Below are 26007 nucleotides of genomic sequence, written 5' to 3' on the forward strand. Positions count from 1 at the left end.
TTTACTGAGCGCAATGAATTGAATCGTATTGTGACGTCACCTCCTAAGCCGTGCAACGGTACATTTTGGATGGTACGTCTTTTGTGCAACGGTACGAATGTTTGACATTCAGCCTCCCATTTGCTCGCGTACAACAAGCTAAGTAGGCGTTGTACAATCAATGATGTCTCTCACTATTTCTTTCGTTTTTTATTGTTTGAATTATATAATATATCATCTTTTGCAGATTGGACAATAAGGACCAACTTGACTGAACTGTAAAATGCTAAACAATGGTAATTCCACATGATCAGGGAGAAACAAGAACTTATGTTTCACAGGACAATGAGGAAAAAATTTGAATATTTCATATAACAAAATACAAAAGAAATAGCGAGTGATGTCATCAGTTCTCTTAATTTGCGTACCAACCAGGATGTGCATATAAATGTTTTGTGAAAAAAAAGCGAAACTTGAAAATGTCATAACTTTCTTATATTACATCCGATTTTGATGAAGTTTGAAGTGTTATGCTTGTGGATCTTTCTCTTTTTATTCAAATCACTTTTTGTTGGGGTGGACTTGTCCTTTTATAGAAATATAGAATATCAGAAAAGATAAAAACCCTGTCAATTTGGTGCCATTTTCAGATCAGTATCATACATGTATGACCCACAGTTACACACATACTTACTGTAATCTACATCATGAAGACAGTCATTTAGACAAAGGCATGTAATTAAAAGTAGTTGTTTTAATCAATTACAAAACTTAGCAGGACTTTTCTGGTGACAAACTGGGAATATTATACAACCAAAGAAAGAACTACTACATTGATTAAACACAAACACATGATGGACAAAATGGAACAGGATGAAATATCTGAAAACTGTGTTTACCACAATTTTATTTACAAAGGTTGCAAAGATAAGTAGAAATATTACAAACTTGATACTTTTGCCATTCCCCTGTTCATGAAATTTTGTTAGGTAATATGGAGACCATCCTTAAAGTGATTCTGAAGCAAGCCTTGAGGGGTGTGACCCAATATTTGAAGACCAGGCACTTTGAAATATCCCCCATTAAAAACTAGCTTTAACAGTATGCAGCAGATAATTCTGAAGTGAGGCATGCATCTTTCAAACTCGCCTGTCGTTTTATCATGAACAGTGTCCAGAATGAAGAATATATATATTTTACTTACAGAATTGATTTTGTGGCTAATTATAGCAAAATGTAACCAGTATGATGTCATTGACAGACTCCTAATCCCTGCAATATGAAAAGTTTGTACTGGAAAGAGTACTTTGTCATTTATACCCCATCCCCTAAAAATACTGTTAGTCTTGCTTCTCAGACAAGTCTAACTTTTAAGATGGACAGATCCTACACTAGGGTAATATCCTCCACCTGTAATATTTCTATTACATTTAAAGAGTAAATGTGTGAGTAAGCTTGCCAAACTACTTTGTCTTAAAAATCCTACCAGAATATGACTAAATCATCAAATTAGAGCTTAAGATATTTTCTATCACATGATGGAAAAACAATTGTATGTTTCAAGTTAACCCTCATATTGCTGGTTCTGGGACCTGCTTTATAAAAGGTTTTTCGAGGACAAGTATTAGAATTCTTTAACAAATTTACTATCCACCAATCAAATGACGCTATTATAGTAGCTTGTACATTGAAGCCTGTTGTTGATGAGTTTTATAATACAGGGCTCACAACTAGCAATACTAGGGATAAATCCTGGACTTCCTCGCAAAATTTTTCTTTAAAATTTCTCCCCTTCCTCTAATCCCTTGTTCCCTAAATGCCTATCTTTGTATTCAAATTTCATATGTGCTGGGACGTGCATGATAATGTGTGGGATGGGTATAAAGTTTGGCATAAATAAAACATAAAGGCATGAATTCACCTACGATGAAAGTTGGCACAAAGGCAAATACATGTTTTGTAAATATATCTTTGTGCATAGCATGGAAGGTAATCGTGACTTCAATGATTTATATTCATTATCTTTTAAGAAATGTGTCTGATTTATTATTCTGATCCAAGTACATATTTTGGCAAAATTTATGCAATTAAATTTTATCACTTATCTGACTCGAAATAAACTGGGCATCAACAAAGTTTTGTACGAGGACTATAATTATGTACAAGTATACAAATTCAAAAGCACCGAACTTGTCCTCTGTTACATTTTTTTTTTACATATCAAGATCAATATCCTATTCTGGGTTAAAAACACATTTTACAGGTGGACAGGAGACTTGCTTTGACCAATGACTCAAGATTTACGTAAGTACACAATGATATTGGAAAAACAAAACAAACATAAAAATGACCTGTATTTATAGTTACTTCAATGATGTTAGTTCATAATGCAAACTTTACAAAAGTCATAATACTGGATTGTTCTCGCATATTCTTGAACAAAAAACATCAAATATTTTTCAAAATTATGGTAATCACTGATTCAATGAAAATAGGAGTGAAGCAAGAGGGAGGATAAGATAAGCCCAGAACATGAATAGCAAGATAGGGCTTTTGAAACTACTACAAATAATGACAATTTCTGAAAACTTGCCTTATTGCTGAAATACAAAGCAGATGTATAACCAATGGCTACTCAAAGTAAATCAATAACTTCTTCAGTTTAATACAAAAGATTGGAAAAAAGTATTCTTATTACCAAGCATTATTTCAGAAAAGGAACATTACATGCTATGAATTAAAAACTTAAGTTTAAAAATCTTTACAATGACTGAAATTATGAAATGGTATATAATCAGCGAGCAAGAATTTAAAATGTTATGAAGATGTTGGTACGCAAACTCGGTGTATGATTTATCAAATATGTTTATGTCAGTAAACTTGTTCTGGGGTATAATTATGGTTCAACACAACTAAAAAAACAGATCACATGCAAGCCATAACTGGACCATTTCCTCTCATTTCAATCTGTTTACTATTCAGTAACATAATGAAACATGCTACATGAAGACCCTAATGAAATTTCTGTTGATACTCCACAAACATCCAAACAAGAATGTTGAAAAATTTCTTCTTTTCCATAAGCCTTGAAATTAATTAGAATTATTCATTAAATAAATAAATGGCAAATTTCATTGTGCTTCATAATCCAGCCCAACATTTTCCCTACAATAAAACGGAAAATGCGATCATCTGGATAAAGATTTAAACCATGACTCATAAGTCAGAACACGTTGATATTTTTACAAGTGTAATCAATAATTTACAATTTGGCCTAACTACCTAAATGATTTTCAACACATTTTTCTTTCGAACGATTTTTTTACAAGTAAACTGGAAAGATTCTTCATGTATCTGTAACCTTAATAGATAGATAAAACACAGAAGATAGAATGTATTCTATTTACACATTTGAGTTTAAAAATTTCTGTAGCAGAAAAATGATGTTGTGTTACCGTCTTCTCCCGCTCTTTCGACTTATCTGTAATAAATAGAAAAATAAACCAAGAATAACTCACAGTAAATTGAGTAAAATGAGTTTTTATATTTCATTAGAGAGAGCTATTCAGAAAATAAAGTGACACAAAGGATTTTAAATGCTCATGATGGTTTTTGAATTATTTCTCAATTACTTATTGAATCATACTTTGTCTTTTTTTTCATGTTGAAAATTATAAATACACGCAAATATTAATGATCTTATTTTAAGTCTTGAATTGTCAGTTTTATCATCAGTAGGGTTCTGTAAATCACAATTTTTCTCTACAGATTCCGATACTGGTCAAAATTTGGTATCCCAATAAATGGATGTCAGGAGCTGTCAAAAATTTAATGTTCGCAATAACTAAAATTCTTTCAAGATCATGGGCCTATATAAAAACATTGAGTTTGATTGTTGTGCAATACTTGCTTTTATTTACCACAGAGAGGGTTTCGCAATATTAGACGTGCTAGTCAGATCATAACTGACTTTTAAAATGATTGCTTGCATTCATATGAGGTGAACACATGTACATTAAACGGCAACCTATGTTTATGAGAGACAACAGGGATCAAATTTTGGCTAACAGAATTAAGAAATAAAACATGCTAATCAATCTTATCGACAAGGTTTGAATTTGAATTTTCAATACTGTGAAAAATCTAAAACAAAATGCATACAAGACATTTTCTCTCATGTAAAATTGTTTGCTAATGGTTGTTTAAATGGAACACTAGAATGGATAAAACGTTGCCAGAATCTGATTGCATCAGTGTTTTAGCATGACCTACTCAGGCCTAATGGTCAGCAAAACACAGCATCCCCCCTAAAAAGAAAAAAAAATGAGAAGTAAAGAGATGACCACATGATTATTCATTTGAAAGCCTCGGGTTTCATTTCCCAAATCACCATAGGAATGCTTATAAATTCTTTCATACATTCCTATTGGTTGTAAAAGAATTTAGGTTATGATGGCTTTGTGAAACAGGTATGAACACTTACATTCAGCTTTGCCTTGACTGGTGATTTCTTAGTAGCAGCTTTCACAGGACTAGCCTTCTTTGGAGAAGTGTGCCTCACATTCTTCTGCCTGTTGAAGAGATAAAGGAAAAAGATTAGAAATAATACAGGATTTGACCAAACAAGCAAGTTTGTTGCAACTAACCAAAGTGAAGTTCAAGTATCACAGCTACTTGAAAATATTACAGAATTTATTTTTTAATCATAGACGTCATGCATCTGTCAACAGCAAGTCTAATAGAAAGATAACCATTCAGTAATTCACAATATTGTTCTGAAGAGAAAAATTGCCACTCTGAACTTTTTAGAATTAATTTTACTTTGTGAACCTTCCATGAGTCGGTAAAAAACAAAACAAAAAATCCTCGGAAAACTGAGCTCAGAATGAAATAGAAATGTGCATACATGCAATGGTCTTCTCACCTCAAAGTCTTTTGAAATTATTATTTGGGGTCAAAGATTATCGTAAAAATTCAGAGAACATATTCTATAAACCCCCTTCATTAAAATGCAAACAAATGCAATAATGACAAAATTTCTCTCTCCAGTTGAAGGGATAAAGGACAAGATGAAAGCACTCACATAGTAGCCTTGAGTGTTGTTTGTATTAATTTCTTCCCTGGTGATTTCATAGGTGATGTTTTGCCATTGACCAGCTTACTGGGCGATGGTGAAGCTGCTATCTTTCTTGTGACACTTGCTTTAGTTGGGGTGGCAGTCTTTCCCTTGGTACTGTGCGATAGAGAGATAGTAGGGGGAAAGAAAGGAGTGCTTTACTTCTGTGTCAACTAAAGAAGAAGTTATAAAAGTACAAGGATCAACTACTGCTTTCAATATTGGAAAGATTTTAATCAACATCATACATTCATCGCTCTAAACAAAAGGGTTTAAAATTAGATTTCTAGCTTTGAGAAATAGCCATAACCCCTCAAGATGTGTTTTTCTTTTTAATATTCAGTGATAGCTGATATAAAATAGCACAATGAAAGTTCATATTTCAAAAAAGTTCTGAATATCACAATTTGAAATACTGTACTGATAGAAATTAATAGTGAAACATCTGACTTTTTGTATCATAATTAGGGACATGATTTTTCGCGATCACTGAAAACGCACGGAATTGGCCTTTTGAAACGGAAAGTGGCTTTTCAAACGGAAAATCATGGAAAACATTTTTTTTTCTCAAAATACACAGTATAGCAACAAAAATTACTCCCAAATCCTCAACGAAATACGAATATCAACTGGAAAAAAAACACGATCTCATTTCGCTACAACAATCATGACAATCCACACATCATGACTGCAGCACTCAAGGCCCTCCATCACATCGAACTTGGTTTACACTGACGTCAGCATATAAAGGCAGAAACATGGTCGTGTGTTGCTGCACTCTGCGTTCGGTCATAATATGATCGTGGTACATTCAACAAATGGCGGACATGCGAAAGTCGTAGACTGCTCAAAACAATGTCCAAAAAGTCCCCAAATCAACGATAAAATCTCATTTAACCATAAAATATTGTAAAAGGTGAGGAAGAACTTATGTTAATTATGTTTCTTAAAATAGTTTTTACACTCGAATCTCTTCGATTAAAATTTTAAAGATTTGTTAGTACAGTGGTAGATACAAAGTTTGACCAGCGTGAGCATTTTGACATCGCAAACCATTGCGTATTGATTTTCTATGTAAACAGAATTTTCACTTTTTCATGTGAACAAAGTCTATGGGGAAACAGAATTTCCATTTTCAGACATGCTGATACGGAATTTAAGATTTTCTGAAACGGTAAAGGCGAGTTTTAGAAACGGAAAATCACTGTCCCTACATAATTTAGTCAAATTGTAAATAACGTGATAATAAGTATTGTCATGCTTCAAAAAAGGAATTTGAATGGCCTAGAATAAAAAAAAGGGTTCTGAGATTCTCAACTAACATTCTACTATACATCAAAAACGTTAATCACACAAACAAACTTACATTGCAGATGACTTTGCTTTTGAACCTCCCTTAGAGGCAAACTTCCTGATTGGGGATGTTAACTTTGGGGTAGACTTCTTGGAATTGACCACCTTATTTGCTGCAACATTCTTTTTAACAGGCGATATCGACTTGGCTGAAGATGATGATGAGGAAGAGGATGACCTTGCTGGTGATACCATGGGAGGACGCCCTCTACCTTTGACTGAAGATGAAAGACGGGGAGTAGATTTGGCAGATGGTGTAGCAAGCTTCTTAGGTGATTTAGTTTTTGAGACAGCTGTAGGTGCTCTTCTAACGTTAGTCTGTTTTCCTGCCGGTTTACTCTGTTGCTTGGCCTTCGAAAGGCTGACATTCGTCTTTGACTTCATAGGGGACAGGGTGGGGGATGCCACTTGCTTTGATGGTCGTCCCCTGGTGGCACTTGGAGCGTTCGACTTTGGCGTAACTGACTTGGGTGTATCCAACTTGGGCATGGCTGATTTGGGTGCTGTTGAATTTGTCTTTGCTTTACCTGAGGAAGTCTTGGTGGTGGGTTTTGGTTTAGGGGACTTCAAGGGGGTTGGTTGTGAGGGCTTGCTCCTACCACGGGGTCTTTTCTGTTCACTGTCCATCGATTTTGATAACCTGTGATGCAAAGGTAAAGAATAAATAGCATCAATCAAGATAAGCTGCTTACCAAGATTATCACTATGTGTCATTTATCAAGAATGGATGATTCTAAAAAACAAAAACAAAAACACCAACAATTCAGGTTAAATATTCATCATCTCATTTGAAATATTACTGTAGTATGGGAATGCCCAATTGTGGTTCAAAACCACATTTGTGAAGTTCACAGTTGATGACAAATTGTTATGTCAATAATCTATACAATCATTTCTTAGTGCACCAATAATAGTAAACTAGACCTTAACTTCACATAAAGGTAGAAGATGCAACCAATTTCACAATGGCATCATTCAAAGTATATGGCCAACCATGTACTACTGAAAATTGATATGTAACATTAATTGCACCTCTTAATATTACATAGCTAAAGGATTTCACTTTTTTCTCCAGGTTTCATTTACACTTAAAACCTAAAAGCAGCATTTTCTGCCATGAATTCACTTATGTCTTAAAGAAATCCCTTCCCCCACACCATAATATACAGGCATGATTCAATTGTCAACAGGCCATTCATGGCTTACTTCTTCACAGCTTGTTTGGCCCGTACTGCCCGTTCCGATGCATCCTCTGCTGCAGCTTTTGCCTTTGGACTCATTGTGATGACCCTCTTAGACTTCTTGAGGGCTGGACTCTGTGAATCCTCACTGCTACTTCTTGCTAATGATGCGGCCCCTCTCTTTGTTGCTGTGCGCTTCTGCGGTGCCTTCTCAGGTGAGCTTTTGGGTGTTGACTGAGAATTAGATGATGTCGATGACTGGCTGGAAGACTTGGCCGGTCGACCTCGCTTGACCTGTGATGCGGGTTTGACCTGGTTGGCCTTTGACCTTGATGACCTACCAGAGGTCGGGTTATTGCCTTCATTGATCTTTTCTGTGAGTGGATGTTCCTTTTTGTCATCTGATACTTTGCTGTATAATAAAGCAGGAAGCATGTCATACAAAAAAAGTTTTCAAAAATGACATTAACATTATATGACCATTACTATATGACATTATATGACATGTAATACTATATTACGTGTCCCAAAATATTCATATTTGTCTTAATACTTGATTAGGTAATTTCAATGAAGACTTCAATTGATATAAATAAAAAAAAAAGAATCTTTCAGAATCAGTCTTCAGTAACAAAATTATTCATCTGGGTTTACTGTCACATCTAGGAACAAGATATGGTTAAATACAAATTGTCCAAGGCATAACTGACTGCTTGATAAATAATATCATATAGTAAATTTATAATAGAATAGTACCTTGTTCTCTTTGATTTCTTTTTTGGTGAGGCTTCTTCCTTTTGTTGTGTGGATGGTTCTACTTTCACTGCTCGTTTCCTCTTACCCTTCCCCACAGGGCTGCTGTTCTCATCACCGTTACCATTGACAACGATGCTGGCATCACCACTTTCATCCACCACTGCTTCTTTCTTGATTGCTCCTTTCCTGCCTCTGCCTTTCTTTGTTTGGGGAGATTCAGCAACTTGCTCTTCATCCTTCTGTTATGCAATGACAGGAAAAGATTAATTCATCATCACATAACAAAATAAAGTACTGCAGCATGCCTAGAGAACACTCGCTCCTGAAGACAGACATTCAACCTGCATGAAACGTTGAGTCTTCTCTCCTACTCAACAACTCCACTCACTGACTCAAGCCAGCCTTCTCTCATCTCTCAAACTACTTAAGCCTTTGACATTTTCTGATTTACAGTCCTAAAGATGGCACTCATCTAAGAAAAGAATAATCTTCCTTCCAACCTTCATCTTTCTTGCCTCTCCATTTCTTTTCTATCTCTATCCACATTTCTTGGTCCATCTAGGATTCACCACATGGTGTACTGAAAATCTCTTCCAAGATTAACAAAAACTGATACTCTTATCAAATACAAAATACAGTCAACTTACATAAACAAAAACTTATAGACGGACAATGCCAACAGGGACTTTTTTTTGGAAAACTAAGCAGTTTCCAAGAGAATCACCCAAAAGAGAATTTATATCTTTTTCAAGGATAGTAAAAATAAACACTTTCACAAGGACATCTATTGATTTTTCCTAATATTTCACTTCATTTCATTACAATGTGGTCATCATAGAAACATTCTTTGTCTACTCAAGCTAACCACTACAAAAGGTTGATCCCCATAATCTAGAGCCAATTAAATGTTTCACTACTATTAAGATAGAGTGGAATACCTTATCATCCTGACTAAACTGCTCCTGGAAGCGTTTTGGCAGGAAGTTATCCTTGTTATGAAGCAGTTTCCTGGGTTTGTGGAAGAGTTTCCTGGGAAGAAGGATATCACCTGGATGATCTTTGATGATCAGGAATGGAGCCTTGTTCTGAAGTAAACCCAAGGTCAGGTCACATAGGGCATACATTTTCTGAAGAAAAAAAAATTATGATATGAGTTCAAAGACAATATGATCTACACCACACACAACAGGTGTATTTTCTGCAGAAACTTGAGGTGCAGAGTACATTAAAAGAAGTTAATGGCCTATATTCATGACGGAATACAAAGAATACAACTGAGCAGTCTAATGTGACATAAATCTATCTAACATTAGACATTGCAAATTGGCAATCAATAGAATGTATAAATTGCTTTGCTGTACTGAAAGTGATCAGTCAATTGCAGAATTGATTGCAATCTAATTTCCTTTAACACCCTTTTAAAATTATATTATTACAGTGTTTTTCATGACTATAAAAGCACCACACACAGTCCATCACATTATAGAAATAGGTGCCATTAAATAATAGCTAGAAAAAGTTAAACCACAGACTGAAATCAGGGTGTAAAATAATAGAAAATTTTAAATATGGACCAATGTCCTTCAAACTTTGAATAAACAATACACCAATGAAACTTTCATTATATTTTTTTTACTTGCACTGCACACTCAGCACTTTACAATTACAAGGTACCACAATACATGAGCGGAGAACTGTATCAGAACAGAAGAACTTACCCTGTTTCTGCTCCTGTCATCAATACACTGCGCATCTTTCATTTGTTTGATGGTTTCCAAGAGTTTACGCATGAAGCTGCAGTTCTCTGCCTTATCTATCAAGGGTTCTAACATGAACCACATACATCTGATAGGAATGAGGGAGAAAAGACAATTTTCATGATTTGAATGATGATAGCTGCTATAACATATATGTTATCAATTATTTAAAGTTGGCTTACAATGATCATGTTCTAAATAATAACAAAAAGCAAAACTATAAAGTTCTGTAATCAGTTTTGGAATCATATTCATATATTATTACACTCTCTTTGTATTATTTGTCATATTGTATACAAGTGTATTTTTATCATAGATATTGTTGATTTATGGCATGCATGTACATTTTTAAGAGGAATTAAAAATGAAAGGGAAACCCAAACAGCAATACTATCGACAGTACTTTAAAATAAATGTGAGATATGCATAATCTGTAGCAATACATACATCTTTACAAGTATGATAACTATAATAATCATCATCTCTTCCACCTTCTCTTCCTCCTCCTCCTCCACCACCTCCTCCTCCTCCTCCACCACCACCACCCACACCACCATCACCATCACTACTACTAGCGCCACCACTTTTTTTTACACATACACCAATACCTATCAGATGAACTTACTCTTTGATATCTGAGAGAGCTTCAGAGTCTTTGAGGGTCATGAAGTCAGGGTCATGGGTGAGTAGATGAATGGTGTATGGAATCACATACTCAGGTAACACAGATATTATTTGAGCTACAGAGACAAGTAAAGAATTGAACATTCATAGTTTTCACAGTCCTGACTTTGACAATATGATGCAGTCACCTAATAATGTTATGACTCAATAAGACTTATCAATATAGACATAATGATTGATTGCATAGGCTTGTTTGAGTAATTCAAAACCATGATACTATTGGATGATTTTGACTATTTAAACTGAACTTTTATTCTTTGGAGTTTGTTTTTCTGTCTTTGTTTTGGTGTTTTCCTTGCAATGTCTTATTGCTTTAAGTACTTTTTTAAAAACTTTTATAGATGTACACAGAGCTTATAATAATCAATTATTACTGATAGACTTCTACAAGTTCCACTTCTACAGAAAATATATATTCTTATTAGAAAAAGTAAGTCTCTCAAAATTTGTAACTTAACATCTGTAAAAGGGGTTCTGTAACTTCGGAAATAACTGCGACGTTGAAGGCATTAACTCTTTGCACAAATTTAGAAAGATTACAAAGTACACTAATAACAATTATATTGGGTGATGAAACAGACATAAGAACCATCTCTTGTAGCAGGTTTTGAACTTACTGGCAGTGAGGGTATGGCTCTTGAGGTACTCTCTACGTGTGGCAATGTTCCTGATGATATACTGGGAAGCCCTGGTCTTACTTTCTTGGACTGGGTCTTTGGCACATAGAGAGAAGATGCTTAGGTACATGAGAGGTAGTCTTAGGTTGATCAGACCTCTGTTTAGCTTCGCAGCAAACTGCTCCCTCACTTGGTAACATTCATCCTGAAATGTAATTTATTATTTTTTTTTTTTAAATACGAGCATCATCTTGAACAGATCAAAGCTTTACAAATATGTGTCTTTTATCAATAATAATTGTGATGAATTATGATAAGATTATAATAAATCATGAATAATTCTAAGTTTTATTCTTTGTTTCATTTTTATTGCCAGCCAACATCTAATTAACAGATTTCAGGATGCCTGACATCAATTCTGACGGTCATTTAAAGTCAGGGTAACAGGTCCCTTATTATTAAAGGTCAAGTCCACCCCAGAATAAATAGAGAAAAATCAAACTAGCGTGACACTGAAAATTTCATCAAAATCAAATGTAAAATAAGAAAGTTATGACATTATAAATTTTCGCTAATTTTCCACAAAACAGTGATATGCACAACTCAGTGATATGCGAATGAGATAGATGATGATGATGTCCCTCATTCACTATTTTTTTTTGGTTTTTATTGAATTTATTTTATTGTATTTATTGAATTATACAATATTTATTTTTTTACAGGTTTGACAATAGGGACCAACTTAACTGAACCATGTAGTATTAAACAAAGCTGATTCCTCATGATATAATTACTTACATTGATAAGAAGGGCTAATGTTTGGAACTGTTCTAGGGTGATGAGCTCTACATAAGAGGTGATACGAGCTAACTTAAGAATAGCACATCCTGCTGCAAGGCGTAAGCGAGACATACTGGATTTACTGTAAGAAAATAAGAGAGGGATTGGACATGGAAGAGTTTTATTCATCCTGCTGCAAGGCATAAGCGTGACATACTGGATTTACTGTAAGAAAAGAATAGTGGGATTGGACATGGAAGAGTTTTATTCATATTTCGTAAGGAAGGAAATATGTTGATTTAGGCACATTGTCAAAAGTCAGAGTTGTTTGTTTCTTGCAGGAATCCCACAAGAAGCTTTTCATTACAAATCCTCACATTTCATCATAAACTAAGTAATGTGGACTCCTTTGCCCCGTCTTACAAAGAGTTACGATTGATCCGATCAATCCCAAGTATATGGAAATCCATCAATGTCATAATTTTTCTTTGTGAAATTTGCTAAATGTCGTTTGAAAACAAAGATAAGCATACTGAATTGTCAAAACAGTGAATGTATGAATATACATATTTCTAGAAAATATTATGAACATGTAATTTTAAATATTGACATTGCTGGCATTCCATAGTTGTGATTGATCGCATCAATCGCAACTCTTTGTTAGACAGGGCCCACGAGACCTGCATTGAAAAGACATGTAGTGCCTTTGTAGTGGGATTCCTGCTAAAAGATGTAGCACAGACTATTTTCAAGTTGCCTTTATCATCATTATCACAACTACCACCATTACCATCACTTCCATCATCATCATCATCATCATCATTATCAACCGGTGTGTTGGCTCAGTTGGTAGAGCGTCCGTCTCACAACCGGGAGGTCGGGGGTTCAAACCCCGGCCGCATCAGACCAAAAGACGTTAAAAGATGGGAGTTGCTGCTACCCTGTTTGGCGTTTAACGATTAAAGGGATAGAGCCTCGTCGATCTGGCGCTGCACAGCGGCTGCCGGGCCCACGATCAATTGGGCAAAGCCAATTTTTGGAGTATTTCATTTCATGTCTATTTCGAACAATAAATTATGGATTTATCATAATCATTTATCATTTATCATTTATCATCTTCATCATCATCATTATCATCATCATCGTCGTCACTGCAACCATCTGCATCATTAATTAACTCCCAACACAAACACCATACCTCAACACTATCATCGTAACAACCACCACATTCCCTGGCAAACCTACCTTGTTTTCTTTCTCTCCATAAGATCTCCATCGTTCTTGACCATAGTTGTGAGTAGTCTTATGGTGGATGTTGCTGAACCATTCTGATTGCTTTTCAGACCCTCCAACCAATGTACTAGAAGTTTGATACATCGAATCTGGTGGAAGACATATACAAACAGATGGTCATATATATTGCCCAAAGAATAAAGGATTTAAATAGTTTTTTAAATATGACAAAATTCTAACTTTTCCCAAGTGTATTAAGGAGTGAAATAGCAATTACCAGAAAAACACTGCAACATTACATCATTATACTGGGTAATAAATATGGGAAAATGAAAAAAAGATAAGATTACTGAATATACAGCGCGGTCACACTATCAAGGGGAGGAATATCTATCTATTCATCTAAAATGTTCACCTCTATTGAAAGACAGAATAATGTGGTGACAGAGATTCTTTTATTTACATCCAAACAAAATTGGAACAAGTACACCTCCTTTTGAACAAGACTGACTAGATCCCAATATTATTCAGAATGACACAGATCTATTCGCAGGCCTGCCAACATGTGAAAATGAAAAAGGTAGTCCTAATCGCACAGCGCAAGTTTTCCGGCTCGATGTCAGGTGTGTCTCCCTAACTTTTTTAAAATTAAGACATGTTAAGCATTCTTATATTTAAACATTGAGAAATCACAAGTGTTGAAAAACTATTTTACTCTTACACCCAGCCATACACACCGATCACCCACCAAATAAAAATACATATATGGGCTGATTTATTTTTCATCTTGGTGAATGGAATAGGAGTGCTCCTCTTTTTGGTTGATAATAAATCTTAATAACAGGGTAATAGTTTGCAGGCCTACTATTGTTATATCATTTCATGTAGATACTGGCAGCACATGGCTCCACAAGAAAAGAAGCCTTCAGTTTCACACAGTCAATGCATTGTTAAACCCTACTTTTGCCTGCGTTTCCTCTGTAACCATGTTGTCATGGCACCAGATCCCCTTGGTGGGCGTGGCCTCTGTCTGGTCTTGCATGAGGAATCCCTTGACCACTGTGTTGGCAACTAGAACCTTCATGGGTTGGCTGAACAGGTCTGGTGCTAGTCTGGCCAATTGACCAACAGTCATCAGGGCAGTCAGGTGGCTCTCATGGTCCAAACTGATATTCTTACACACACTCTGTAGTGAATATAAAAAAAGGGGATAGTAGATATACTAGTATCGAAAAATTAAATCATGATTAATCAATTTTTACATCATGGAAAATATGTCTGGATAGCGAAAATGAAGCTTTTATGAAAATAAAAGTTTAGCTCCTCAATAGACATAGAGATATCAAACAGAATTTGCAGGTATTGTATCCTTTGCTGATTACCACATGGAAAATTCACAAGCCAAATTTATAGTTTAGAGTCTACATGTTATGTTCTTCAATAATTAAATGTCATATTTTTTCCTAGTCATATCTATGGAGTATCAATAAATTTCCAACCTAATGAAATATTTAATTATCTATTTTCATCCACTTTTACTTACCTGAAAGAGATCAACAAAGATGGCTTTCTTGTTGGTAACTGCCACATCCAGACATTTGATAGCCCTCTTGGCTTGTACCGGTGTGCCATTCTTGGCTAAGAGGACAAGAATTTTCACCAAGCCTCTGAAGAAAAAAATTGAAAGATACGATCAGAATTATTAGGCTCTGTGTTACTTTCCTCTAACAAGATCTTTCACAAGGTCATTATCGACATAAGAAACACCACTATCATCAATCATTATGTGTTTTATTTTACATGTGCACACATTGGTATCAATAATGCATAAAGCATCTCCATTTATTTGATGCAAGATAAAAGAGTAATGTAGACCAAAATGTCTTGGTCAAGGGCCGTGCCAAGAATCGAACCCTGTACTTTCATGGTAAAGTCGGGTGCCTAAACCACTCGACTACTTGATGTATGTACATGTATAGTGAGAAACCCAAGAGTAAATGATGTTTATCACTGCTTGTGTCCAGAAATTGGATGTACAATTAACATTTCTGACTTACCCTGCGATATCGGGGAAGTCTGCCTGCATGTCATGGCCTGTCTGTGTGAGTACCTGCAGAGCCACATCTGATACATTGTCCTCTCCCATCTGCAGCATGTGGATTAGCTTCTCATAACACTCCTTAGTACTGAAGCCCCGGGGATACACAAGCGCTAGGATCTATATTTAGGGTTAAGATGGACAGTTAGAAGTGAATAGCATGAACAACAAATTATATATTGATTTTAAATTGATTCAATGAAAGAGCAAATGATAATGTGAAAATAAGAATTTGATATAACTGTACTGAAAATTCTGATGTATAGATAATAGTAAAGATAAATCTGTCACATAATGTAAGATGCAATTTTCAAAGGAATGGTGAAACAATTTCAATCAAGATGACTGGCATATTTTCTAAAATTGCACCTGGGAAAATATAAACTTCTATTATTTCAACTAATGCTCAAGATATTGCCTTAGAATATGAAACACCTGAGATACCAAATCTTACAAACACAAATGCTGCAACAATACACATTGTTATAATTATAAATCTAACCTGGATAAGTTTGAGTCCCCTCTCCTCCACAACCCTCTCCGGTACCCCTTCAACCTCATCTGCTGTCCCGTTAGCCTGGGCTGCGACCAGCTTCACCACCTCCTCAATGGAAGCAGAGTCTATGAGCAGAGGGGCGATGCGTTCCATCAAGGTCTTCATAGTCTCATACAGAGGAGATGGGTTCTTGGGATTGCCAAATTTCTTCATTACTTCTCCCTGGAGAGATGGAATTCAAGCAGGAATAAGGAAGGTCAGTTGAACGCAAGAAGGGAACTAATGACACACTGAATGACTCCCTGGTTTTGCAAACATTTAGATTTATGATATAGCAAGATATTAATCAATCTAAAGAAAGGTAGGCTTGAGCAGGTTCAGATCATTATGTTATTCAGTTATTTTTGTAAGGTGTCATCAATCATTTAATAATTCATTCAGTCAGCCTTTCATATATTCCTTTAGTTAATGATTCATTTAATTTAGGCATTCATTTCCTCATAAATTAATTGATTCAATCATTCATTCTTACACTTTTTGAGATTGCTTGTTCATTCGGTCACTCAATATTAAGTCATTCATCCATCCACCAACTCAATGACTTATTTAAATCAATCTATCACAACACAACTTACCACTCCTTGAATGGCCTTCTTGCAGAGCGCTTTGGGACTTATGACCTGCTGCATATAAGACCTTGTTCTCTTGTCCACTGCAAACTCATCTACCATTCGCCTGACATGCTCCTGTGCTTTGCCTGGCTCTGGCAGCATTTCTAAAGCAATAAATAAACATATTAATATATTGATATCCTCCTGTATGAAATCAATGTACTTTCTGTATACATGTATTTGAGATATTTGCTCTAAACAGTAAAGATTACTTTCTGCATTTTTAAATTTAATAAACAAAATTTAAACATTCTTGTATGGATGCATATCACCATATAAATTGTAGTAAAAACAAAGCAAATTGATGATGCTTTGAAGATTCAATCATCAATCTGTACTGCTAACATTTAGCTTTTCTAACTGCTTTTCAGTGGAATATGAATGACTGTCCTTTCCATGATTAATAAAATTCTCAGAAGAATATGTGCACTTCTTTAGGTCAAAGAATGTTTAAAACATGGGAGCATTTCACCGACTATTTGTAATAAGCTACAGAAATCCTTGCATCTGATTGGCTAAGAGCAAACTCATCAGTAAAAATATAAAAACAAGATGATTCATGAATAAAACATTAATTAAATTCATTTTATTTCATGGGGACCAGTGCATCAGGATTAAATCACTTTACTTTCATAAAAGCCAACAGTGATATTTTATACATAATTTTCAATAAATAATTTGCTTACTTGCAATGGCAGCAATTTTAGGTACAGTAGCCTTCTTCCTCTCCTCTTCATCTTCAATGTTGAAGGTTTCCATGAGATCCCTTACATGCTGACGGACATAGTGTTGACATTTCATCATCTCAATGATCGTCCTGAAAGGAAATGGTATTGATAACATGGATACACATGATTAATCTGTTTTAGATTCGTTTAATCAGTACCCTACTAAGTTTGAGTCCCCATGACACTGAATACATTCTTGTATGATTAGGGACAGTGATTTTCCGTTTCAGAAAATCTTAAATTCCGTTTCAGCATGTCAGAAAACGGAAATTCCGTTTCCCCATAGACTTTGTGTACAGGTAAAAGTGACGATTCCGTTTACCCATTGAATAGCAATATAACACTCGCGCTGGTCACAATTTGTATCTGCCACTGTACCAACAGCGCAATAGAATCCGTTCTAATCGGATCTATGCGGGTACACAAAATATTTTGACAAACACATTTAACATGAATACATCCTCACCTTTCACATTATTAGCATTACTTTACGGTTAAATGAAATTTCATCGATAATTTTAGGGTTTTTTAGACATCGTTTCGAGCCGTCAACGATTTCCGCCTATCCGCTATTTTGGATTTCTCGAGCTGTTACATCTTCGAACGTAGAGGGCAGCAACACACGACCGTGTTGTTCAACAGATGTGTGCATGTGAATGTTGTTTTCGATAAGCCCAACCCGGCGCCCGGCCGTGTATGGTATGGGCGAGGGTACCGGGTACGATCGAGTGATGAAGTCGAGTGCAGTCACGATGTGTGATTGAAATGATTGTAGCGAAGTGAGATCGTGTTTTCTGGGGTTTTGTGGCCATTTCAAATTCATATTTTGTTGAGATTTTGGAGTAATTTCTGTTGCTGTTCTGTGTATTTTGAGGAAAAATATGTTTTCCGTGATTTTCCGTTTGAAATGCCACTTTCCGTTTCAAAAGGCCCTTTCCGTGAATTCCGTCAGTTTTCCGCGATCACGGAAAATCACTGTCCCTATATGATTATTCTAAAAATATATGAAATAGCCATGTGAACATGCTTAATGCCAATTGAGTAAGTTCTGATACACCAATAGAAACAAATAAAGTATTTATAACCTTGTTAGATAAAAGAAAAAGGAAGAAAATAACGCTCCATCATAGAACTTTGAATTATCTATCATTTAAAAATTTTCATTGATAAAAAAAAAAAAATCTTTGTATTGTTTTGTCAGCTTTCCTGGAAATACAAAATTGAAAAAAAAAAAAAAAACCAAACAAACAAGATCCATCAAAGTTTGACTTTGATTTATATTCATCACAAATCTAAAGATAATAAGGAAATAATGACAGTGAATATTTCCAAACTCAAGAGTTTTCATATAAAATGTACTTAGATTAATTATTTAAAAAAAGCCATTCACATCAACAAAGAGTAGTACTATGGGAATACTGAGTATAATGGATACGTACTTGCATGAATTCTCATCAACAGAGGCAAATAGTCTATAGAGACGCTTCATTCTATCTTTGACATCCATGGTGTAAGGTACAAGGGTCATGGTGAATATCCTTTCAACTAGTAACCTGGAGGTCAAAGGTCAAATTAGATGAGTGATCAGATTAGAGTAAACATAACTGATTACCGAGATAAAAGAGGATTTTCAAAGATCAAGGATATGACAAGGAGATAAAGATCAATTTATAATATATATAGTAAATTAAGATTTCTACAATCATTGATCATTATCTTGACTTCTTTACTTATCATTTGCGAAACAGAAAGAGGGAAAATGAATATAGGCCTATGTTGGACTTTATGATATGACATTGTAATCTGTCTGTCCATCTCTCCATCCATTCAGCTAGCTAGCTATCAATCCATCCTGACCTTGCCACCAAATTATCTTTTTAAAGATATTAATCTCATGAAAAAAAAATATTAATGACATTCTGAGTGTATACAGTCACACCGCACACACACATCTTAGCCTAATATTCTGTTTCCGTCTATGGAGAAAATTAGTTCAGCAATCCCATTCAAGTTGTGTATAATTACCTGTCTTCAATATTAGGTTGATAATACATATGAAGCACTTTATCTCTTATCCATAGTAACTGTTGTTTCTCAGCAGCTGAAGTATCAGTAGAGTGGTACCATTTCTTGAAGATATGACCAAGGCCTAGGACAGCTTCCTTCCGAATACGCCACTGTACATTGAAAGGAAAAAAACAAGTGTATGAAAGACAATCCCAATTCATTACCCTGTGTAAGGCTTTCATCAATGTTTTCACTTTAGTCCCTCCTGCAAAGCTACCAATAAGAATTTAATAACAAATCTCATTAAAAAAAACATGTAACACTCATCCTATGCTATACCATGAAAATAATGATGTAAACAACATTTTGAGTATTAATAAACTGCTTAGAAATAACATTACAATAAATTTATTATTTTACACAATAAATGAAGTGTATCATGTTTAAAATGTCTCACCTTTTTATCCAATGTTCTTTCTTTGACCAAGGTTAGAAGATCATCCTTCAAGTTGTTGATATCTCTTTTAGCTGCAGCAACAATAGCTGTTACAACTTCTTGCCTCACCCCCTCATCTGTGTCATGGGCTCTCTCCCGTAGACGATCTGGAAAAAAGGAAGATTTTTGTGACATGAATTTTCTTTTTAAACAATCCTTCAATCCTAATTTGAAAATATTGGCAATTTCTACTAGCCCCTTATAATATTCATGTAAATTCATATTAATCTTTTGTATGGGAAAATATCTGGAGAAAGATACATAAAATACAAGGATTAAAAATTGATAAAACTTGGCGGCCTAATCTCTACTTCCATTGTCTTGATTTGTGAATTTCAGCTGCCAATAATATTTGTAATGCAAACAGATAAATGATATGGTATCTTTCAGGTATATTAATATTAAATAAAAATAACCAGTCGGTCCGAAAATTACCAAGCATCAATTATTTCCTTTCCTAAATACCATATTTTTACCTAATATATAGGGGATAGAGGTGTAAACAAGGCCACCTGTTAGTTCTTAGCTCGCTGGTCGAGAATGGTAAGGTCAAATTGATTACTGTTTGTGTAGTATTTGAGACAGTTCCTTAGCACAGATTTTGAGCATAGAGAATATCTCATACCCCAATGCACATGGCCAGGAGGACAAACCCAGTAGCACCTCAAATTTTGAAAGTAGCATTGCCACTGCAGAGAGGCAAGTACAGTACTTACCCAGTAATGTGTATTAACTTTTATCTTAGTTTAATTGTGTAAGGTATTATTGTGCATGCCAGAACTGTAGTAAATTTCACCACTTTCCCTCTTTTTTCTAACGGGATGCCTATGAACTTAACATGTCTGATGGGGCAAATGAGGCTCCCGGATTAAAACATAATTAACCCTGTATGGTCACATCTCATAAAACAGTAAAATGCATTGTAGACATCTCCACATTTGCTTATGTACACCGAAGTGTTCATTTTCAATAGAACATGTAGATACATGATAATATAACTCTGACAGTTGAAAACACAATCCAACACTGATATTTTTCATCTGATATACCTATTCATATCACAGACAGTGTCTTCTAAGGAATTTAAATGAACTTGTAAAAATAAATCTTTCAATGCAATATTACAGTTAATAAATCTTACCTGCTAGATCAGTGACCAGGTAGGGGTGATGGACGACAAACTGGGGTACAAACTTGACACATTCCATCCGTATTGGCACACTGATATCACTGAACCTGGTGATTATGAAAGAGGCAGGATAATAAAATATAATGACACATGGGTTGGTATGTAGGTCTTAACATCACTCACTAGGGATAAAACTCTGATTTGTCAGTTGTGCCAACACATGATAAACAATAATTGAATGATATGGTATTAAGTCTTGGCTAAAACAACATTTGGTGAGAATAAAGAGTCTTCAGGAGTTTTAGTTATCACCTCTCTCTTGCATGATTTCATATTTGAAGTATAAACATCAATCTGTTGGTTATATTTGCACAACACTCCTTGTATCTATGATCATTTTCTTACAAATCTGGGTTTATTAATGAAGTTTAGATTATTCATAGAGTTCTCAGCATGAAAATTAACGTGTTGTTTGCTTGGTAATTCTTCAAAAATTGTGTTTGTTGAAGAAGTTTACTTTATCAGAGCCATGCTAATATTTTTATTGACATGAACATCAAGTAAATAGATATTGGATAATAGAGAAGATTTTTGTAAAAAGAGAGAACTGAAAAAGAGGAAACAGAGAACATACAGATAGTTGAATATAATGACATCAAAAACATATCAAATACACAAACAGAAAAGTATCAAAATATGTGGAAACATACCTTCCTAAGAAACAGCTCCACAGTGGTTTATTCTGAGTTGCTAAATCTGAATCTCTGTCTGAAAACATACGTCCTAGAAGCTTGGTTACTGCCAGTCTCTCTCGCTCATCATTGCTCTGAAAGTAGATACAATAAATATCCATCAAGTAAGGAAAAATATTATTCCTATAATCATATGCAATGTTCGGTTTACACACTTTACAACAACGGCTATCACTTGCAAAAGTTACAATACATCACAGAACACAGAAATTGTCAGAATCTGTCAGAAAGTCCACAATAGTTGAAGAACTTTAGGGTATGACCCAACCATTGGAACATCTTACAAAGAATTTGATTAATACAACCAATCTAAATAATGAAAAGTGACACTACCATGGTTAAGAATGAATGATCAATGTTGTCCAATCAAAATACATGTATTTTCTTAATATGATATATATTAATACTTGGGTCATTAATTAGAACGATCAGAAATTCAGCATACTTTGTTTTGTAAACAGTACAATTTAAATCATCACCTCAAAGAAAATTCTTACCAATCTCCACATTTGAGATTGATCAGATAAATCCCAATGTTTTGTAATAAAGGACCAAGAACATACCTTAAGTTTGAATTCCAGCTGTGGTAGGACTGCCAAGAGAAGGTTACTTGAGATGGTATGAAGCTGATAGACTAACTCATAGGAATGACTTGCTAGGTCACTGGTTGAACTCCTACCAAGGATCATCACATTATTGAAGAACTAAGAGAGAGAGAAAAAAAAATCAATGAGATCACCACATATATATTTAAAAGTAATTTTATTACGTCTTCCCTAATTTCAACTTGCTTATCAACTTTCATTGCTACACATGTTCATGTCATTTCTCATGAATTTACTATTACAATGTTTGATATTTGTTCATGTTATGTGACTTGAGAAATATGTTAAATAAATTCAAATCAAATAAAAAAAAATTCTAATACAAAGCAATAGAAAGTCCCAACAAGTGGTAAATTACAAATATATTTCACACATATTTACTGCAATTACTACAAGGTTGCAACAATTTCAAAGGATTGCGCATGTTAATCAATTTGATGTTAACTTAAGAAACTAGACACTGCTAGTCCCTTTTTTTCCCTTCCAATACAGTCTTCTATAATTGCACCGTTTCATTGCTGTGATTTTCCAAATTTTCTAACACACACAATTGAAGAAAACGTATCATGGTTTTTAATGTCATATCTTTGTTTACATCTCTATCTGACTGATCATGTAAATTTATCTTCTAAAAGGTTTTTCCTCCTTACTTCTAAGCTACAACACTGATTCAGATAAAAGATATTTTTATTAGACTCAGTAAGAGTGCATTTTTTTTTTTTAAGGCGAAGAGTACTGAATTTCAACAGCAAAATTAGTAACTGAACAACTTTGGCTGAACCTGGTTGGTCTGCTGAAACAAGACAAGAAAAGACAAAGACTCAAGTAAAAATATGCACATGGAGGACTTACTGCTTGGATAGAAGGTTCAATGCTGGTAGAGGTTCTCTTGACTAGATCATTGGCCAACTCATGAGCTTGAGGATGCAGTAGCTGCTTGGAATCTAGGAGATTGGACAAGATCACCTCCAGGAGTTCTTGAGGTACCACATCATTCTCACTGATCAGAGGACACATCACATCCAACATGAAGGTACGGACCTTTGGGGTATGATTCTCACTGCAGGAAAATTAAGATGGTAAAGATGGTTGCTTTTCAGAGATGACCCAAAATTACAAAACAGACTCTCTAATAACAAAGTAAAAAGGCTCTTCCTTCAAAAATAGGATTAAGTGGGGAAGCCTTTATTAACAGTCTCATAAAAAATATCAGCACTTCCGCAATCTGCATTGTAGAAATTCAATATACCTAAGTGATGATCTCCATCATTCCCATCTCAGTAAATGCAAATATATGTGCACAAACTTAGGCTGATGGGAAGGGGTACTTTTTTAAAACATATATTGCATCCACAGTTTTTTAAGCATTTTTTATGATAAGAATTTCTATGAAAGCCCTTTGAAAGAGTAACCTACTTGATGATACTAAAGAAGATGGTGAAGAGCTCGACAAAGATCTCTGCAGAATCTTCCAGCTCCATGCAGATGTTGAATGACTTCACCATAGCTAGGTTCTCCAGGAGGTAAAAGTATCTCTTCCAGGAGGGACCATCAACATTCTCCAGACCCCAAAGCTGCTTGTTCAGGAATTGGAATATCAACTGGAAGGATAGAAACAGAGACTTCATTATAATTCAATGAGGCCCAGTATGGGGGTATGAAAAGAAATTATTAAATGCTCAAATGTTTGAAATATCAAGATTTACTCATGTCATATGCAGTTAATGGCTGAATACATTTTATTCATGATACTTACCTGTTTAAATAAAATAACACATCAAGTTCTGTAAAAATCATTTTCATATATTCCCAGAATTTGGGCAAATGAGATTATTACAAACATTTCAACTCATAAAATTTCCTCAAGCCATTCAGTCTGGCTAAAAAGTAGCTTGGCAATGAATGTCAATACCTTGAGCTGCTCGCCAGTCCTGTAAGGTGCCTCAGGAGCAAATATCCTGAAGACATCCGCAAGACAACAACCCACAAGAAGCCGTACATCCTTGCTGGAATGCTTGAAGAGAAAGGGTTCCAAGAGGTGGAGGGCTAGGGGCTCATACTGGGTGGTGTCCTCTTCCTGTTCCATGTCTTGGAACACCCTGGCCAACATCTATACAATCACATAAATTACATATTCAAGTAAAACAAAAATCACATTTACCATTGAATTCACATTTATCACAAATTTCTGAGGCATTTTAAACATGAAACAATCTAAATCATTCTAATGATATGGGTACAATGATATGGGAACCTAACAAATAAAGGTGAACAATTGAATTATATAATTTTAATAGGTACAAGCATTCAAAGGTACATGGCTTTTGTAAAGACAATCCATGTTATTTTTTTAAATCTTCAAAAAGAAATGTCTAATAAGTTGTAACAATTTAGAATAATTAACACAAAAGCAAAGCAATTCAATTCTCACATGACAGAAGACTTAGAGGATGAGAAATGCCTACTCACTTTGAGTCGTCTAACCATCTCATCCTTGGTTAGGTCAGGGGTCAACTCCTTGGATCCGGGAGGGTAGGTCACAGGAATGACCCTGCTGACCTTGGACCTAGTCATCCTGCAAGACTTGGAGGTGCTGGTCTAACAAAGAGAATGCTACAGGTACCTTGGAGATGGATGCAAGTCACTTCTTAATCTATCTAGCACACCATCCTAATGATAGAATAAATTTACATTGACAAATAGAGTAGAATAGCAAGGGTAGGAAAGAAAAGAGGGTGGTTAAAATAATGACAGTTACAGTAAACACTCTCATTTTTATGATTAAGTTTTCACAATGAGTAACCAAAGAACATATTTTGGGGATCTAATACCCCTTTCACAAACCCATCCTCCAATTATCCGCCTAAGAGTAATGCGGATAATTCAATAAAAATTGCATTCACAAACTCCGAAAATAATCCGCACTATTTTTTACAAGCGCCCCACCTGAAAAAGGCGGATAATTGTCATGGCAACTGCACACACCCCCTCTGATGGGGTTGTGTTGGAAAAGAGTGACCTTGTGACCCTACCATGGCAATTATCCGCATTACTTTGGAAATGCGTTCATGAAGTCAAAATCTGGTCCCAATGCCGCTATTATGCGGATAATTGCAGCATCGAAATAATGCAGATAACTCTGGTCCCGCTCCGATTTTACGACCAAATTATGCGGATATTATCCGCATAATTGGGTTTATGAAAGGGGTATAATATTCAAAAAGTTCAGATCACAGGTGCACCTTTTCTTGAATGAGTCTTACATGTAAATACAGTAATCTACAGTATCTTCTTCTTGTGACTGTATCAAATGCTTCCCTTTTTTATTTCAAATAGGAGCAGATAAAATCTAAGGATTTGTGTGTGCCCTACAATGGCCATTAATACAGTATCTCCATGATGAAATGTCATATTTCCAGCATGTTTGTGACATAAGTCATTAGTCTTTTCACTATCGTTTATTTGACAAAACTGGTGACAGCTTTCTATTCCCATAGAAACATGATAAAGCAAGCTTTAACAAAAAAAAAAAAAAAAGGCAATGTTAATCGCACTGATCAACTACATTG

General features: G+C 35.1%; 1 protein-coding gene across 1 annotated transcript in view; it reads right to left on the reverse strand.

Moving 5' to 3' along the window:
• Positions 1-713: 713 nt before the first annotated feature.
• The window catches only part of LOC129260877 (sister chromatid cohesion protein PDS5 homolog A-like), a 62274-nt gene continuing 36980 nt past the window's right edge, over positions 714-26007 (reverse strand). Inside the window, exons 3-30 of the mRNA XM_054898869.2 lie at positions 24908-25108; positions 24351-24548; positions 23855-24039; positions 23291-23498; positions 22397-22537; positions 21792-21907; positions 21094-21188; positions 19914-20059; positions 19475-19626; positions 18889-19002; positions 17408-17538; positions 16686-16825; positions 16057-16272; positions 15514-15674; positions 15000-15123; positions 14418-14642; positions 13469-13605; positions 12242-12365; positions 11444-11648; positions 10768-10882; positions 10104-10230; positions 9324-9512; positions 8386-8624; positions 7655-8041; positions 6462-7088; positions 5063-5212; positions 4463-4550; positions 714-3460 (exon numbers count right to left, since the gene is read on the reverse strand). Coding sequence (XP_054754844.2) covers positions 3431-3460; positions 4463-4550; positions 5063-5212; positions 6462-7088; positions 7655-8041; positions 8386-8624; positions 9324-9512; positions 10104-10230; positions 10768-10882; positions 11444-11648; positions 12242-12365; positions 13469-13605; positions 14418-14642; positions 15000-15123; positions 15514-15674; positions 16057-16272; positions 16686-16825; positions 17408-17538; positions 18889-19002; positions 19475-19626; positions 19914-20059; positions 21094-21188; positions 21792-21907; positions 22397-22537; positions 23291-23498; positions 23855-24039; positions 24351-24548; positions 24908-25012 — 4875 coding nt within the window. The 5' untranslated portion in view covers positions 25013-25108 and the 3' untranslated portion in view covers positions 714-3430. The remainder of the gene's footprint in view (positions 3461-4462; positions 4551-5062; positions 5213-6461; positions 7089-7654; positions 8042-8385; positions 8625-9323; positions 9513-10103; positions 10231-10767; positions 10883-11443; positions 11649-12241; positions 12366-13468; positions 13606-14417; positions 14643-14999; positions 15124-15513; positions 15675-16056; positions 16273-16685; positions 16826-17407; positions 17539-18888; positions 19003-19474; positions 19627-19913; positions 20060-21093; positions 21189-21791; positions 21908-22396; positions 22538-23290; positions 23499-23854; positions 24040-24350; positions 24549-24907; positions 25109-26007) is intronic.

The sequence above is a fragment of the Lytechinus pictus genome, unplaced genomic scaffold, assembly GCF_037042905.1.
Source record: "Lytechinus pictus isolate F3 Inbred unplaced genomic scaffold, Lp3.0 scaffold_19, whole genome shotgun sequence".
Taxonomy (NCBI): Eukaryota; Metazoa; Echinodermata; class Echinoidea; order Temnopleuroida; family Toxopneustidae; genus Lytechinus; species Lytechinus pictus.